The 18846-nt window shown below is 40.8% G+C and overlaps 1 protein-coding gene across 1 annotated transcript; it reads left to right on the top strand.

Annotated features, from left to right (window-relative positions):
- Positions 1-678: 678 nt before the first annotated feature.
- prrx1b (paired related homeobox 1b) lies at positions 679-16520 on the top strand. The gene is made up of 4 exons (XM_076082616.1): positions 679-925; positions 7646-7821; positions 10515-10696; positions 16388-16520. Exons 1-4 carry the CDS (start codon positions 679-681, stop codon positions 16518-16520), a joined length of 738 nt encoding a protein of 245 aa, XP_075938731.1.
- The last annotated feature ends 2326 nt before the right edge of the window (positions 16521-18846 follow it).

Below are 18846 nucleotides of genomic sequence, written 5' to 3'. Positions count from 1 at the left end.
TGCCTGTAAGGGGGGTGAGGAGGAGGAGGAGGAGGGGGCAGCTCTTGGTGAGGGCCTGTGAAACGTCAGACACAACATAAAGGCATTGCCACGTAATTACGGGGCTCTCTTTCATTAGAGAGAGAGAGAGCGAGAGAGAGAGAGACTACGGGGTCTATAGCCTGGAGGAGCGGCAGTAACGTCCTGCCTCCCCGCGCCTAGCTGCCGCTGAGCAAGTTTTTGCGCACACACGGAGCTTCGCGCATCTGGTCGTCATCATCATCATCAGCAGCAGCAGCAGCTCTTCCTGCTCAGATGTGACTCAGCCAGAGTGGGAAGAGAGCTCCTTCTCCTCAGAGGACTTCTGCGAAACGCGTCTTTGAGACTTTTCCCTCTCAGGCAGCAGGACAGGCTGATATTTTTCCTCGTTTGCCGTTGACGCGCGCCGCTGGATGGATTGTCTGTGAGGGTTTGATCGGTCGGGATAAAAAACAGGCGAGGAGTTTGTTCGAGCCCTGCGCGGCTGATCTGGATGTGAACAGATCCGCGTTCCGCCTCGGAAGAACCGAGTATCTCTCGGGCTGGTTTCTGGAGCTCGTGCGCTCTGCACGAACGGATCTTTTCGGCTGCTTGTTGACTCCTCTCTTTCATCAGCGCTCCGTTTTTTTATTCTTTTAACACTGTTCCCCCACTTGCGTCATGACTTCTAGCTATGCACATGTAATGGACAGGCAAGCCTCGCTATCGAACCGCCTGGAGAGTCCGATCACGTCGAACCTGGACAACCTGCAAGCCAAAAAGAACTTCTCGGTCAGCCACCTGTTGGATCTGGAAGAGGCCGGGGAAATGGTCGGCACCCAGGCGGACGAGAGCGTCGGGGAGGCGGGGAGGAGTATGCTGGAGTCCCCGGGGCTGACGAGCGGGAGCGACACGACCCAGCAGGAGAGTAAGTGAAAAGCAGCCCGTTCGAGAGCCTCACAGGCTGGGACTGAGCAGAGGAGATCAAAACCAACTTTTAAATCTTGTGACCGAAATGTTACATTTCCTTCGCTGTGTATTATTGTAGCCTCGGTGTGAAAAACCTCGAGTTATCAGGCTCGACACCCGGAAAAAAACCCACCGCAGATCTCACACAAATGCAGTTCTAATGAGCAGCTGAAAATAAAGTCATTTGTTTTCATTACGATCTGGCGTGTGTCCGCGTGCAGAGCGCATGAATGGAGCTCTGCAGAATGCTGCGCGCACGGAAGGAATCCTTTAGTGAGTGTTGGTAATGCATCATCCCTGACGGCCTCCCCCTCAAAACGGCCATTAATTCACCATTAACACTTTGATGTCAGTTGGGTATGGTGATGTTGGTGGACATGGTCAGTGAAGGAACCTTGCGAGTCAAACTCGGGGGTAACGCATCTCTCCCTTCATGACCTAAACGAGGCCACGTTTCTTGATCGAGCACGTTTTGATCTTTTTTTACGAAAGAGAAATCAAATCGAGTAAAAATGCATACATTTTGAAAATATTTACAGTGAGTCACGTGACGATAGCGTCACGTGTATGATAGTTTAATTCTAAATATATGTGTTCATTTATCACTAAATAATGATGTGCCATTTTTTCCCTCAACCAACACATTCCTCCGCGCGTGCGTAAAACATGTGGCCAATCTATGCCGTGTTTGGTGAGCTAAGAGGCGGGTAGCGCTCGCTGAGCTCCCGCTCAAGCCCCAACCTCACAATCGGAGTTATTATTTCCAACTTTTTGTGTTAAATGCGCCGTTGCATGCGTGGAAGTTGACAAAAACAGGGATAAACCCACAAAAACCCGCCACTGGCCCTCTCCCACCTCTGAGAGAGTAAATAAACGCTCCCTCCTGCCTCCTCCTCTTCCTCTGCTCAAAGGGCCATTTGCTGCGGCTGACAGGAACGTTATGGGCTTTAATGAGTGTTATTGTTAGTTTTTTAAAAGGCTAAAAATCGTGTGAGAAATATGCGGGAGGAAGTGGCCGGGTCACGTCGTTAATTCCCGGTTATTTTCGGCCTGTCAAACACTCAGAATATCGGAGCCTAAATCATTTGTCATAATTACCGCGCGTGTCCTCGCGCCAACAATTAAGGAATCAAATAACAGCATCTCATCGGAACTCTATGCCGTTGAGAGGTGATTTTAGAATGAATCAGTGGGGTTCAGGAAACATTTTAAGATTTACACAAGATTCAGATATAATGACATGTGTCTAATCATAGAGCCTAATTCATATACATTTCTTTCCGATTTATTGACAGGAACGTGAAAGCAACAGTATGACTTTTGGCATTTTTAATCAATTTCACAAATTGCCATTAATAGTAGCCAAATAGACCATGATCACACATCCAAAATAAAACATTTCAAAGTAAAATTGCAAAAAATAAATGTATATTTGTTTTATTATTTTAGGAATCAATAACCTCTCCTCTCGCCAATGAGCTTTGGCAGGAGGACTAATCGACTTCCACTGATGGCTGCTAATGAGATCAGTAGTCTACTGACACGTGTTGGTCACAATGGCAGCTGCAGGATGATGATGATCATAATGATGACGGGAATAGCTTTGATTTTCTAGTTTAAATGTCACCTTGATTAAAGGCTTTCCGAGGCCAAACCGCCGCGCGACTATTGAAAATAAACACAGAGATCCCTTTTAGGGGTATTCAGACTTTATCTTTCATATTTTGTTCATTTGAAGCTGACAGAATATAATCTCATTTGAATTTATTAGAAAAAATATACGTTTTTATTTACATATTTTGGATACAATTGTTTTCGTCCCCGCCGATTTTTCACTGTGCTAAATGAAAAGTAAAGTAAAAATATTGCATTCATACAGAAAAGATAGATTCATTATTTTTTTATTTTGTCATGCGATTCAATTAACCATTTGTAAACGCGTCTAACGATTTAAATGCTCTACAGTTGCTTTGAAAATAGTAATTTCCGTAGATGAAATATTGAACGGCCAAGTCACAATCATCTTTAACCGACTTTCTGTCGTTTTAATATGTATTTTTTTTTTATTATCTCACTCTTCCGTCTGACAGACCTCATCTTGTTGTCGCACTTTTCTCCGCTTGCAACGTCACCACACGGACTAATTAAGTGCGTCATGATTTTCATTTGAACCTCGAGCCTGTAAAACGGCTGTTTTTTTTTTTTTTTTTTAGAAGGAAGCTATGCGCGGTCGCTGGTTAGCCATGTGCGGCTGCCATCGGCATTTACAGCCGCACTTTACTGTCCGACTCCTCAAGAATCCTCCAGCCTGTGATTTACCAACTGATCCAGAGCTGCTGCACTGATGGAGAACAAGTCCGAGTCACAGGAGGGATCTCTGATCTCAGCTGGTCGAGCTGTTTCCTCATAAACCACAAATATATTCACAACTGCGGGAATTACATTTATTAAACAATACCTCAAATATATCATATTAGCACACAATATAGTTTCTGGTACATTATTTTCTATTTAAAAAGGAAATTTTTGTTATTTTTAGAAATTCTTTTCATATGGCAGATTTCATTGCAGGTACATATTTTTGGAAAATATGGAAATAATATTAAACCAATAACAATGGTGATAATAATAATAATAATAATAATAATAAAATGCCAAAAAATGCAATATTAAAAACTCTCACTTATCTGACATCTCGAGTTTTACTTTGTCAAGACATAATGAATTCATCAATTATTTAGTGTTTTAATGTTTTTAATCTATAGATGGTTAACTGCGGGGTCAGGACCCCCACAGAGGGCAGGCCAGATAAAGTGTGAAAGGTCACGGAAGGATTAACAGGATTAGGAAGAAGAAGGAAAAAAAACAGCTTCACAAAATGCAGTTTATTTTTCTGATTGTATTCTTAATCTTAAAGTCTGAATATACTGTATATATATATATAATTTTTCTTTTAAAGAGCAAAACAGCACAAAAACAAAAAGACACCCCTCTCAACACCATCTCCACAAAGGAATAGAAATGAGGAGAATTTCTTAACAAAAAGAAGGAATATCAGAAAAACAGATGAACTTCTCACTAAGAGTCAGTGTGTTTAACTTCTCAGGTAAACCGCTCACAGAGCGATGAGTGGGTGCAGTTTCATTTTAAAAACCGTTGAAAGGCCGAAGGGATTGTGCAGCAGCTTTTTAAAACGTCTCCACAACACAACAACAGGGGCTGCACCTGATAAAACCTGCAGCGCATCAATCATTTCTCAGTCTCAAGAAATGAAAATGAGCATTTTTTTACATGTTAAAAGTAGACTACATGTTACCATCAACGATATTAAAACAGTATTTTTAGTAAATTGATATTAGTGAAACTCTGGTTTCCTCCATTGTTCTGCTGTTAATTTGCATCTTTAAGATTCACATCAGCTGTAGAAGGCGAATACATTCTGGATCTGGATCCTCAGAGGGATCAACATGAGAGGTCACAGGATGATCAAATTAAATTCATCAAAGAGCAAGAATAGTTTTTTCTTTCTCTCAAAATTATTTTCTCTGATTTTTGCTCTTTTTTTCTGGTGAAATACTGAATGCCTAAACCATGCAGGCCGTAAAGATCCTTCAATCCTTTCAAACCTTTCAACAACCAAACTGTATTTAAACCCAGACTATTCTTTGGGGTCACGAGTAGTTATTTCTTTATTGTCTCTTCTGTCATTTAAAACCAGCAGATGTAAGAGTTTACATCTAGTGTGTCCTGATGGGCTGAGACTGCAGGGGGGGAGCTTTTCCCTCATTAGACAACAAAGCAAACAGGCTCAGTGTTGACACACTGCAGCATCTGTGTGTGTGTGTGACACCGAGCCGTGTGTGTGTGTGTGTGTGTGTGTGTGTGTGTGACACCGAGCCGTGTGTGTGTGTGCGTGTGTGTGTGGAAGAAGTAAAAGCAGTCTATTACAAGTTCTGCATCAGGATTTAGCTCTGAACGTGTACTCACAGCTTCCCCAGTTCGAGTCCAGCCGAGGACGATTGGTGCAAGTCTCCTGTACATTTTTTAATAAAGGCAATATATGCACTTACACTTTAAGTGAGTATTGAAGTTAAAATGTTCCTAAAAAGTTAAAACATGAATTAAGTAAAATTGTTATGGATATAAAAATCGGCTTAAAACCTTGTACCTCTAAAAAACAGGCTGAGAAACTGATCTGAAACTTTAGATATTTCAGATTCACTGAGCCATCCCCATCTGCTGAGGAAGACCATGAGATGCAGTCAGAAGTTCTGATTTAGTTGTTGTTGTTATATTACAAGTTTATAAGGTAAAGACTGAACTTTTTCATCTTTGGATTATATTTAAAGGTCGTCTGGTCAGTGAGTTGACATTTTGGAGGTAGAAGACTTTTACATGACATCGCTGAGTGATGGAGGGAGGATTCAAATCTTTTAAGAAAAAGTATCAAAACCGCCGTGGCTTTCAAAATGTACACTGAAGTAAAACGGTAAACAAGGAATCAGACGATTCTCTCGAAGAATTGCATTCATACGCAACTATTTTGCTTCAGCTGAAAGTTAATGCTGGGAGATTTCATTTGTCTAATCAGCAAATTGACAGAATATTCACACTGATCATCTGCATGTTATTAACTTTGTTAAACCCATTTCATGAATCTGATTCTTTTCAGCCAAACCGCTAATAAAAGTCACATTTATCAAAACAATGATCATAAAAGACGTTTCACCAGGTTGTAACAAACTACTGATGTTAGGCTGATTTAGACGTCTGTCCTCCACCACTTACTTCATATAATCCACAGAAATAACCCCTTTGTCAAACTCTTAGATAAGAAAAAAAGTAAATCTTCAGACTACAATAATAAATTTATAACTTTAGATTGTTGGCATTTAAAACTGGCAGCATTTCAATTCTATTTTCTGTCTTGCATGAATTCTAAAAGTTTTTATCCCTGACTAAAAGGCATTTTTATTTATGACGAATGTCAAATCTGAATCTGCAAAGTAAGTCATCGCTCTAGCTGTCAGATAAACATAATGCAGAGAAAAATAGATTTCCCCCTGAAGTCTCTCAACATCAAAATACTCAAATGAGGTTTATGAAGTCCTTAACTGTACTGCATTAGAGAACATGAGTACATGTACAGAGTAACTTCCCACCTCTGTGTGTGTGTGTGTGTGTGTGTGTGTAGCTACAGATTGTTTAGTGAGTGTGTAATTAGGCAGGAACATGGACGATCACGGTCTCGTTTTTTCTTTCTTCGATGTGAAAGTGTTATTTTGTGGTCTTGTTGTGCAGCCACAAGGCACCAGCACTGATTCCAGCCTACAGGAGCGTTCAGACCCAACATGTTCACATGCAGCTGGAAGGTGCTCGGGCTCCAGAACGCTTTCTGGATTTATGCTGTTTGTTTGCCTGGACGTGTGTCTGTTTGTTGGTTAGTCAGGCTGTTGGATCGAGGATCAAGTCTGCTGTTGTCGGTGCAGATCGAGGATTTGTTTTTAAAGGATCTTTTAAATAATCACGTCACCTAATGTTAGTGTTATCTCTCCATGTTTTTAGATGGTCTCTGACATTTCTGCCTCCACACCAATACAGTGGAGTTTAGTTAGTGCTGCTCATATCATAGTCTGCATGGATAAGGATAACCCACAGAGAACACCGTCCCTTACTGTTGAATTATTGTAATAAGCTCCACACACATATATCTTTTTATCTATTTATTTATTTGGGTCAACACATCGAGGTAGGATCATTTTATTTTCTCTGTCATTTTGTGCATTTCATTTTTTTTAAAGACAATGTTTTGGGCATGGGAGGGGGGGGATGCAAAATGAGATCGTTGTAGTTTACATGACACCAGTCCCAGACGCCACACAGTTTCACGTATTGATTGTGAGGATTGAGCAGTCTTGGCAGAGGTACGCTCTCTTTAGTTATCTGCTCTCTTTAGTTATCAGATTATCAGTCAACAGTGTTCAGAATTCAGATCTTTCCCGTAAGTAGAAACAGTTATAATGTAAACACGTCCTGTTAAACAAAAGTTCTGTGTTGAACAGTAAAAGTATTACCTGTACTCACAGTACGCGGTAGCAGCTGTAGGTCGGGTGTAGAGCAGGTTGGATCGTATTAATCGAAGGGTGAAGTTCTTGATCGGGACCTGAACCCTAAAGCTGCTCCCAATGCTATGCTATGCTTATTTTGAAGAACTGCCATCAATACATCAAGAGTTATTGATATACTAATGCGTAAGCAGTATTTTAATGCTAATTTACAGTTACCTATTTAATAAAAAGCACGTTGATACTTGTCACATCTGCAGATTTTTGAATATTAATATACTAACAATTTACCATGGGACATTCAAATTCTTCATTATGGTCCTCGTCATTGTCGCATACTTAAAGGCTCTGTTATTGTATTCATTTCTGATTGAGGTCTGAGAAGGCAGCATCTTCTCAGAACGGCATCCAGCAGCAGTTGTTGCATGAATGCAGGGAGCTGTATTTATTATTAAAATGTAACGTGGTTCGACACGAGGCTTTCGGTTTTTTGGGGTTATTTCTGCATCTCCTCGGGCAAAGCGTCCGTAGCTACAAACTACAAGCACCAATGGGAGCGCTGTGTTCCCATCGAGTCTTATTGAGGTTACATCGCCTCCTTCTTCTCCCTGCAGATGAACAGATGAACACGGAGGAGAAGAAGAAGAGGAAGCAGCGCAGGAACAGGACCACCTTCAACAGCAGCCAGCTCCAGGCTCTGGAGAGAGTGTTTGAGAGGACACACTACCCCGACGCCTTCGTCAGAGAGGACCTGGCCCGCCGGGTCAACCTCACCGAGGCCAGAGTCCAGGTACGCACGGGGGTAAACCTGTTAATCTCATGTGACCTCCAGAGTCATTCAGAGACTTCTATTTTTGACACATCCTCCTCCCTTACAAAATAAAAGCCTGATTCCTTGAAGTTTGAAGGCTTTCCTTCAGGAGCAGTAATTCATCAGATGGGTTTAACCTTTGATCAAAGCAGAAGAAGAGCCATAAAACTCACCAGATTTCAAAGTAGTCACGTAGAAGAAGGAGGCCTGTAGTCATTTCCCCCTTTCAACCACTTTCACAGGAGGCACACAAAAATAAACACACTTATAGACGCAGTTAATAATCCTACTTAGAGGCTAGCAGTTATCAGGGCCCATTAACATGTTTAGTCCTTCCATTATGAGGTTTTAGAGGAACTGATAAGAACTCGCCAGCACCTCACAAACAGCCTCTATCATACTCGCGCCATCTCTTGAATAATCGCTGAGCCTTTGAGCAGCTTGCAGACTCCCCAGAGGGACCGGCTGTGATCAGAAAAGTGGATGAACTGATTGTCTAATTTCCTCAGCGGTTTACAGATCAGCGATAAAATGTGCAACACATGAGGGCTGTAGCAGAACAGGAGCTAAATATGATGCGGCATTTCGGCCAAATGAGTGAGATCGCTCTTCCGAATGTCGTCAATGAAACAACCCAAGAACATGGATTCAATATTTCCACAGCCGTCGAGAAAAGTGAATGCTATACTTTCTGTCTTTACATGCAGTTATGTTTCCATCATAATGTAACTGATCACACTTCCATAAGTCTAAGAAAATAATTAGAAATGCTGCGTTAGTGTCTCTTTATGAAGGCAACTGAAAACAACCTTTAGTTCCACTGAAAGAGAAGTGAGACTGAGATAAGGCTGTTTTAACATATTTAACCACAAAATAAAGAAATAAATACCGTGAAAGAATGAAATGAATGTGGGAGTGTGTTGTTGCTACTCTACCGGCCAACAAAGCGCTCAAGTGACAAAACCACTGAATGTGAATTCACCATTTTGAGAAAAACTGTAAACATTACACATGTAAATCTAAATGCATTGATTTATTTTTTTTCTAAAAACACGAGTGTACATTTCTAGTTCTGACTTGTGTGATCAGAACATCCCTGCAGCCCCATCGGGCTCTACCAATCGAGTTGCTCCAAAACCTATTTTTGGCCGGACAGAAAAAAAAACTAGGGCAAGTTCATGAATACTTGCTGTTGCTCATGAAGCTGTGAGATTGTGTATCTGCATTTATGTAATCAGATTTTCTTTCATCTTGAATATATCAGCTAAAGAGAGGACTCTGTCTTCGGTGATTTTCCTGAGTCACTCAAACTGCAACTGTAAAAGCCAGACAAACAAAACTGGGATCCTGATAACTGAGGGGGGGACATGTCCCCCTGTGTCCCTAATTGGAAATGACGCTCTTGGTTGTCCTGGATTAGCTTTGAAATGAAAGTACATTTGTTCTACTCATAAGCAGCTCAAGATAAGCACATGCAACTAGAAGAGAAATGCACACTTGCCTTATGCAATTGTTTATCCAATGCATTCACTGCGCATTAATATGTAACTATTGTTTGTACCATTGTTTGTTTTTGTGTCTTTGAATTGCCTGTTTTTCCGAAATGCACCAGTGAGTATTTGTTCAGTGAGCAGAGAGAGAGAGGGAAAGAGGAAATGGCGATGTCGGAGGGAGAGAAGCGGCACATCTGTGGATAATGTGTAGCAGAGAGCGATGCAGAAACGCTTTGATAGAAGAGACTTTGGGCTCATTCCTGAGGCTGTGCGTCAGCAGACGGAGAGCCCCTGCGAGCGCCCACGGCATCTAATAATGGATTTGATTTCACAGCGAGGAACAACACTCGCAAACCCCCGAGTCACATCATCGTGTGTTTGGTAAGGGGAAGGGGGTATGTTCATAAGAAGAGGAGGGGGAGGGGAGGCTGATGAGGGGTGGATGGTGAATTGGAGATGAAGGATGTTTGTTGAAGCGAGTGGGGATGTGAGAATATCAAGTTTGTAACTGAGAAAAGAGTTTAAGGCCAGAGAATTATCCAGGAAAAAAAACACTTCTGGTTCTTTTAAATTTGGATTTTAGATTTTCGTGGCCTCTGTTCCTTAATTTGATTTCATGGTGCAGAGAAACACAGTCAACACACGTGAGAGACGTTTTATGTTCAGGCCAGAATACAACCAAGAACCTTACGTTGTTTAACCCACTGATGGAGATATGAGGTGTGGTAGAGAGCTCCCAAGAAAAAGCCAAATGGTGGAGCTTTGAGTTGAGATCATAGTGTCACACAATGTAAGAGCAGACTGAGGAGCAGAGCAACATTTTGAACTTCACTTCAGTCTGTTCAGGATCACATTGTTTTACCCTTTAAAGTGTCTGATTCTAGGCACATTGTTTCTGATTCCCCTGCATGTAATACAAATAGTAATGTTTTGGTTTGGTTCCTGTTATTGTTTCTATGGCTGCACCATTACACAACATAGAAACGTTCTCGATGTCTTGTGTGTCATTTTCAGATCCAATCCACCCAGGTTCAACCTAATTATTTGGCATCTTTGAAACTTTGAATGCTTCTGCAAAGAGTTTGTAATGATTGTAGCATCCACAGAGGAAGATAGGATGATAAGATAATAAGAAAGAGACTTTAAATTGCTTCATCCCGTTGTCTTCTTTGATTCCAGGTTTGGTTTCAGAACAGGAGAGCTAAATTCCGCAGGAACGAGCGCGCCATGCTGGCCAGCAAAAACGCCTCGCTCCTCAAATCGTACTCAGGAGACGTGACGGCGGTGGAGCAGCCAATCGTACCGCGCCCTGCACCACGCCCAAACGACTACCTGTCCTGGGGCAACGCTGCCCCCTACAGGTAGAGTCCACTCTGCTCTCTCACCTGACACCACCCCTTAACCTCACATTCAAGTTACAACAACACACCCTGTTTACACTCTGCGCTGCTTCTGCACTGACTGTTAACACCGCTGATCTGCAGCACAGAGCGGAAGAAGAACTCAAACTACTTGAGTAGAACCACAGCGAAGAGAGTCGTGCCCTCAAGAGGTCAAAATTAAAAGGTTTCAACAGTAAAATGACGATGTCATTTGCAAATAAAAGCGTCATGCTTCACCTTGAATTAATCATAAAACCCTTAATTATTAATTTGTTTGTAAAGTTTTCAAAATAAGCAATGGTGGAAGACGTTTAGAGTTTAGTTTCGCTGTTGAGTGAAAGTCTCATATGTCCAGTTTTGCGATTTTTGTGCTTTTACTTTGGTTAAAGACGGACGAAAGGGAAGAAGAAAAGAAAAGGAAACAGGAATAAAAAATAAAGAAACTACACATCGAAGGAAACAAGGAAAGAAGGGACTGACTTAAGATAGGAAGGAGGAATGAAACAAAGTACAGAAAGAAGAAAAAGAGAAAAGGAAAAAGGAAAGTGTGAAGAGCAGCAGAAAGGAAAGAAAGATTTATGAAATAATGTAAAATCTCCAAAATAGTCAAGTCAAGTATACTGCACAAACTGTACTTCAGTACTAACTTATCCTCTGCTCTCTGCTGCAGAACATCAATCACACAAGTGTCTCCAGATGAAAAAGCACAGCTGATACCACAATAACCACATGTTAACACCACCGTCACACACACACACACACACACACACACACACACACACACACACACACACGCACACACACACACTGCTGTCTGTTGTTGTTTCATTTCCTCCTCCTCTTCTACCTGCACATGCTTCTCATAGTTCCTCTGACCATCCTTATCTCCTCTGATCCACCTTGACTCAAACTGAAGAGCTGCAGGTCAGCAGACCCTTTAATGTTTGTTGTTTTATTCAGTCAACCTTTATTCATACACGGTTAAAGGATGAGTCTGGTTATATTCAATATTATTCGTACAGTCATCAAATCCGATGTTCAGACTCAACGGTTTTAGTCCGTCTCTCGATACCGTCTGCCTTCCTGGCTGTGACTCTCAGCTCCGAGCCCACTGGTTCCCACTAAAGATGTAAATCTTTAAAAACAGGAGTTTTCTTCTTTTTTTAGAGGCTCTGTAATTTCCTAAAACAGCTGGTTACTGTAGTTTTTATCAAACAAACAGGAGGAAATAGTGCATTTGTTGGCGACTACTTTCCGCAGCGTATTCATCCACATTTAAAATACTGTAGTTAGCACTCGCGGCAGACTGTTTCTCTTATTCTTTTTGTTGAGTGTGAACTTCAAACACCTTTATCATACCAGAGCACTCATGAGCGAATATTCCAAGAAAAACAAATGAAAAGTGCCGGCAGTGAATATTTTGTTAATATGTTGATTTAAAAATCAGCATTACATTTCCCTCAAAATGTATTCAGTAAATGCAAATTAACTGTAGCTGGTTCCCTGTAACCATTTTACTTAAAGGGACGGTTCACCCCAACATCAAAAACTACATATTCTTCCTCTTACCTGTAGAACTATTTGTCAATCTAATATTCATAGTTCCTGCATTAACTGCTCACAACAAGCTCTATGGATCATCTTGAGTAACCATGTCATGATTTATGGGAAGAGACATTTCTGCAGAGTTTTCTTTCAAATGTAGTTTTTGGCTCTTTGAGCGCCACAAGCCGAGTGCCAGATAGTCCCATTGGATTGGAGAGATCTACGGCTCATATCTCCAAAACTAGGGAACTCACAGCAAAACAAACTAGATGATTAAATAGCACCAAAGCGAAGGAAGTGGGACAAAAAATATTTTTGATTTTTTGGGGGGGGACTGTCTCTTTAAGTAAAAATTAAAAAGCAGAACTTCTATTTGTATTTATTCCGCTGTGATATTGCAGTATTTTGTGGTTGCTTTTACAACAACAAAACTCTCAACTGCTATGTTCAATGTTTCATAAACTGCTGCGCTGACATGCAAAACACTAAATCACATCCTCGGTCCTGTGTTTAAATTAAAATGTACTGGTTTATGCTTTCCAGCATTAGTAGTATTACAGCATTGGCTTACAAGTTAAATGATTATTTCAACTTTTAAGTCATCAAAATATCTAATGTCTTAAATAAAAACAGACATATTTAAAAGTAAAGTATATTATATTATTTTTTATACAATATATAATTTAAAGCAGGGGTCTTCAACGTTTTTCAGGCCAAGGACCCCCAAACTGATAGAGAGATGGAGCAGGGACCCCCGACTATATATATTTTATAAAATTGTGTTTTATATTAAATGGGCCTAGTACCGTGTATACCTCTTTATTGTGTATTCAATACTAAGCTATTCAAATAATACACAGGTTCATATATTCATGTTTTTATTTTAAACATGTGCAAGGTACAGTGAGTAGGGAGGCCGTGCCACTGCCATTTAGAAACATACCTTGTCAGCTGATACCAATGCCAATATCAACATTGTCTGTCAATTGCATGATAATCACGCATACAAGCTATTCAAATTGATGCCTATTAGTGCCACTACCATGCATAAACATACCTGTTATCTTTCATACAATACTGAACTATTAAAATAATGGACAGATTCATTTTTAGAGAATTCTTTTTTTTTTTTTTTTTTTCTAATCAACCAAAAATTTCGCGGACCCCCTGCAGTACCTCCGTGGACCCCCTGGGGTCCGCGGACCCCCTGTTGAAGACCTCTGATTTAAAGTATTATAGTATTTAATGTATAAGATGCAGGCTTCTGTATAAGTTGCAAGTTCCTGTTATGTCAGCAAAGTCTGTCCTGATGAGGATTGTTTAAAATCATTATTTTATCATGAAATGCAAAAATGACCTATATTGATATTTCTTTCGTGCTCTATGAGATGTTACACCAAAATATTAGGAATAAACTATTTATGTTCAGCAACATTTCAGCATATTCTCTTTTTTACATTAGACTCTTGCTGTGAAAATTGAGCCAACGTAATCCTAAAATCCTGTAACACTTCAGTAAACCGATACTCTTTTCCCTCTCTGTCTCTTCACTCTGCTGTGGCCTTTTGCCTCGTCCTTCCTGCAGCCATTTTCCTACACTGAATATATCACAGTCCTGTCTTGCACATACAGTATCTCACTCCAAACTAATTGTGTGGAATAAAAACACCCTTTTCCTCGCCCTCAGTCCCGTCGCTCCCCTCTGTCAGCATGAGCAGGGCGGGACCAGATCCTGTGACCCTCCTGACGAGGTGATAATGTGAAAACAAACCGTATTAAATCCACTGTTGACCCCTGTGACCTTTCTCTGCTACACTACACCAGATAATGAACGCTACGCCGAGAGACAGAGCTCTACTGGGCAACATTTTTTGTGACTCTGGTTACATTGGTCATGATTTACAGTAATCCTCCGTTATGAAACTCGGTGTAAAATGTCAAACCCTGCGGCCGCGGCTCAAAACACACTGAGAGCTTTTTGGCCGGACGCAGAGCAGCGGGGGAAATCTTTTGTGAAGCAGGAATAATGCTACGTGGAACACGCTAATGTGGTGCTAACACTTCACTGTGTATTATCCTAAAGCTGGTATCCGATGCCGGAGGGGGGGCCAGTGCGAGTGCCACAGAAAATGCTGCCCTCAGAGAACAAGTACGCTTTCACTTTACTACATTCAGTTCTTTTTAAAGAAAACTCGCTGTATTCTACTTTAAAGAAGAATACTGCCGTTTCACATACATTTACTGTTTAGACATTAGAAAGAATGTATAAGTTGATTTCTGAATGTATTTGTTTTAATTTGAATTTGCCTTTTGAATGTTTTGTCAATTTTACACTTTTACTTAAAATGTGTGTGTGTGTGGGGGGGGGGGTTAAAGGATCATTACAGTGTTTTTGCACATTTCAACCCATTTTCAAAAATACTTAAAAAATGTTCCTTTCCTCGCAGCAATCTCTTTCTACACAGTTAAATCAGTAGATACAGCTTCTTTAAACACTCTTTAGATGGAGAATCATCAGTGAGCATCATGTCTGCTTTTATTTTTGTTAAAGTCATGTAACCGTTGTGTGGTAATGTAGCGCAGACGTTTTAAATCCCTCTCACAGCTGAATAATCACATATAAACCGTATAGTAGAGAATGATTTAAACACAGTTGATCGAAGTGTTTTACAGCAACGAGAAAAAAAACAAAGCACAACTTAAAGTTTATTATTTTTACATTAAATTCTAACAAAAAGAAGAAAGAAGAAAATGAAAAAACAATTTTTTTAAATACAATTTTGGCTTTTTGTGCAGATAATTGTTAGCCAGCATCCTGCAAATAATTTTAGTATTTTATAATGTGTGCGCCTCATGATGATTAGAAAAAGACAAACTAACTTAGTGGAAGTCATGAGACAGTGTTGAGGCAGAAAGGGAAAAGGCCCTTAAACACAGAGTCCGATGTATAGGAACAGACAGGACAACATCACATCAATAACACAAAATAGACAAGATCATCACCAAAATAAAGCATATTTTTAGCATTTTAAACTGAAAACAAAAGCTGGACACATTTTCGACATTTTGGTTAAAAAAGTCCATAAATCCTGAGAAAAATAAAATACTTTCCTAAGTCCTAAGGAGGTGAAGAAAGACCCTTCAGTACTAACACAAAAAAGGAAAAGGATAAGGAAAAAAGGAAAAAGGCACAAATTAGACAAGCAAATAAGAATTCCTAATTCCTTATCGTAAAATCTAATTAATCTTCAAACTGTAAATTTCCCAAAGCTTTCCTCCACATCTCGGGACCTTCATCAAACTCCATCCGTTGATGATGAAGGCCATGAGATGTGGCAGAGAGCTCTGGGAAATTTCCAATTAGAGGATTTGGTGCTAATTATCAGTATTTGTCATTCTGCCATTTGTTTGACTTTATTAATCAAGCAACATCAGGCATCAATACTTAAACTGTGAGCCAGAGACAGAGTGGGACACTTTACCACATCAGATGAGTACAACGTTGTCTAAGTGATGGAGAGACTTAATGAGGAACTGTGATTCAAAAGCAGAACAGATTGAGAAACCGGAATAGAAACTTTGATACCGTTCTCCATGAAGAGAATATTGACGGACAAAGTCAAACCATGTTCATAAAAGTGTTTAAAATGTAAAAAAAAACCTGAACTATAATCTGTATGATTTGTCCCCCTTTAAATGTAGTGTGGGAGGAAAAAAAAGTGTTAATATTGACATTTGGGGAAACAAGATGAAGCCGATATCTTCTTCTAAATTGTTTGCCAGTTAATACCTGAAATTAAAAAGGCTGAATATTTAAATTCCAAATCAAATCAGTTACTTTATGAAGTTTTACACAAAAAGGCTGCACACTTAACAAACCTTACTCTGAGAAATGTAATGGTTCAGTACAAATGTGCAAGAACACTGCTTCAGCTCCTTTTGGTGCTTTTTTTGGGTTATGGGTGCTTTTTAACGTCACATTTTCTCTAAATCTCTTCTCGTGATCAGTGATACCTGTTTTTGTTCCTTTTCATATTTCCACAGCTGCGGCTCATGCTGAGCTTCAGCTCGCTGTCAGCCACAGGTGATGTAACCTTTTCCCCCCCCCCTCCTCTTGTCTCTCAGCACCATGGCCAACTACCCGCCCACCTGCTCCAACACCAACACGTCCCAGGGTATGAACATGGCCAACAGCATCGCCAACCTGCGGCTCAAAGCCAAGGAGTACAGCTTGAACCAGGTGCCCACGGTGAACTGAGAGGAGGAGCGGACGGGGACTGGCGCAGGAGGGGAGGGGAACCCCCCTACCGCTGGAGCCCCGCGGACGGACACCGTCTCTGGGTTGAGCATCATCTTACATACCCTGGATCATGAAGCCTCCCGTCCTTTATTGGATCAGCCTCGGTGGCGATACTACACCTATATGCAAATTGTTGGACACCGAGTGATGGCAGGATTTCCCCTTAACCGCCTTTTTAAAATCCTCCTGAGCATCACCGAACTCTCGTTTGTACACAAAGACACCTAGACTGGATGCTATAGTCGCATATCTGCATAGTTTTACATTTGTGATGTGGAGGGCGAGTTTTTTCAACAATCAGAGAACTTGTTCTCAACGGAGACCCATGTACGGACTACGTGGAATTCCCTTCGTGCCTTCGGCTGTGGTGTTGGATAAAATGACACACCAAATTTGGGATCAACACTCTTTGAAAAGCAACAACAAAGCAACAAGGACTTCCTCTGACATTTATGCAATTCTTTTAAAAAGAGAGAGTTTTCTTTCTCCACATTTCTTTCCATGCTATACCACTGACGAGCAAACATTTTCAACGCATTTTGATTTTCATGTAATAGTCCAATATAAAGGAGAGGCTAATGTATTTCTGAATCCAAAACCATCTCTTAACTTCCTATGATATCCTTTATTTGTAACAGAATAAAAAACCTTGTATATTAATAAAAATGCATTTCAAGCAATGCAATGCCACAGTGTCCAGTTCAACAGATCTCACAAAAGAGGGATAAATTTTCCACTTTTTCAAAAACTTTTTGGATTTCTCTGAGTGAAAAATCTCAATGCAGACTGACTTAAATTATGTAAGAAATAAGTATAATGGTAGTTGAGACCAGTAGGAAAGCAATATGATCCAGGACCTCGTGCATGCCCCATAAAAGGGAGATTTACAACTCGAGAACAGTTTCTCCTCGACAGAAAAACCTCAAGCTGCTCCCGCTTTGTGTGTTTTCTTTTTCCCTGATTGCCGCAACCTGAATTTTCCATCTTAAAAACAGGATATTCATGAGCAGGGAAATCCTCTCCTCAATATGGAGGGCCCCTGGGCCTCGTTTGACTCCCGCGGCTGTCATACAAGGTGTTTCTTCTCCTTGGCCCCTCATAACCTTTGCCGTCAACAAACACATGTCGACACTCGTCCTCGTACGGCGCACACGGGCCATAAAAGTGGGGTCGAATGAAGCTGCAGCTGATGTGGTGGAGTCTTGATTTTTGAGGGGAACGTGCTATATAGGTGTGGTCACATGAGCACACAGTCTGTAGAAATGATTTTTTGGAGATGTTTATTGTTTACAACTCATAATTACCCAAGAAAAGCGCAACGCTGATTTTCTTCTTTTTGTCACAAACTAAACTCCCTTCAAAAAAAGTAATTTTGATTTGTCGCGGGCAAGCATTATACACATTGCGAGACTTTGCCTTCAGCATATTTTAAATTCTTATAGCTTTCTGTTATTAAATTCGGCATGAAACTAAACCTGTTAAATATCAGTTATTTCAGGAAACTTCAATCTTATAAAGTGTTCTGTTCCAGCGCTGTTTTGTGCTTCCTGAATGCTGTTCTTTGGCATCTTCGTCTTTCTTCAGTACAGCTTTGAGATGCTGGAGTGTTTCCTTTTTCTTTTTATTGTAATTTCTACTTTACAGATCCAGATTTCACATTCATCACGAGTAAAGATCTTTTGTAAACTCTTAGAAACAGCCTCGTTGTCTTTTTGTAAAAAGAGGGAATGAGGTCTGAGGATTTTTACGACTTTGGCGTGTAATCCTCATGATCCATCTGATTTGAAAGCAGGAAAATCCCCATGAAAGCAGGAAAATTTGGGGAGCAACAACATTTCATTATCTCCAGTGTGGGAGGTTTTCCTGCCATCTATTTCCATCGTAAGACTTTTACCTGTAATGGAGCATTTTCTCCATTTTCAATTAAGTAAAGGATTGAAGGACTTCTTCCACGTGTTGCGTGTTTTAGCAGAGTGAGGGTTGGTCGTAAAAAAGAGGCGCTTCATCGGCCTCTTATGCCACATTTAAAAAAAGGGAGATTTCTGTTTTCTATTCAGCCGTTTTCTTTTCTGCTGTTGGTTGTTTTCCTGATCACTGATCCCTGACTGTGGTATGTCCAGTGTCAGACCCCTGTCCCCCTCTCCCCTGCCAGGCGCCCGGTCTCACCTTTCACGGCCAGGGCCTGGGCTGACCTGAAGTGATTCCAGATGTGGGGATCTTTTTGACCCCCCACCCCCCCCCCACCCCTCACCCTCCTCCTCCTCCCACCCCCATATTCGCCCCC

The sequence above is a fragment of the Anarhichas minor genome, unplaced genomic scaffold, assembly GCF_050575085.1.
Source record: "Anarhichas minor isolate MPS153535 unplaced genomic scaffold, ASM5057508v1 ptg000096l, whole genome shotgun sequence".
Lineage (NCBI taxonomy): Eukaryota > Metazoa > Chordata > Actinopteri > Perciformes > Anarhichadidae > Anarhichas > Anarhichas minor.
This window is presented reverse-complemented; position numbering and strand designations above follow the sequence as displayed.

Coding starts and splice junctions, on each gene's coding strand:
- prrx1b (XM_076082616.1), top strand. CDS start 679: ATGACTTCTAGCTATGCACATGTAATGGACAGGCAAGCCTCGCTATCG. Junction 7,822..10,514: donor TCACCGAGGCCAGAGTCCAG/GTACGCACGGGG, acceptor CTTTGATTCCAG/GTTTGGTTTCAGAACAGGAG. Junction 10,697..16,387: donor GGCAACGCTGCCCCCTACAG/GTAGAGTCCACT, acceptor CTTGTCTCTCAG/CACCATGGCCAACTACCCGC.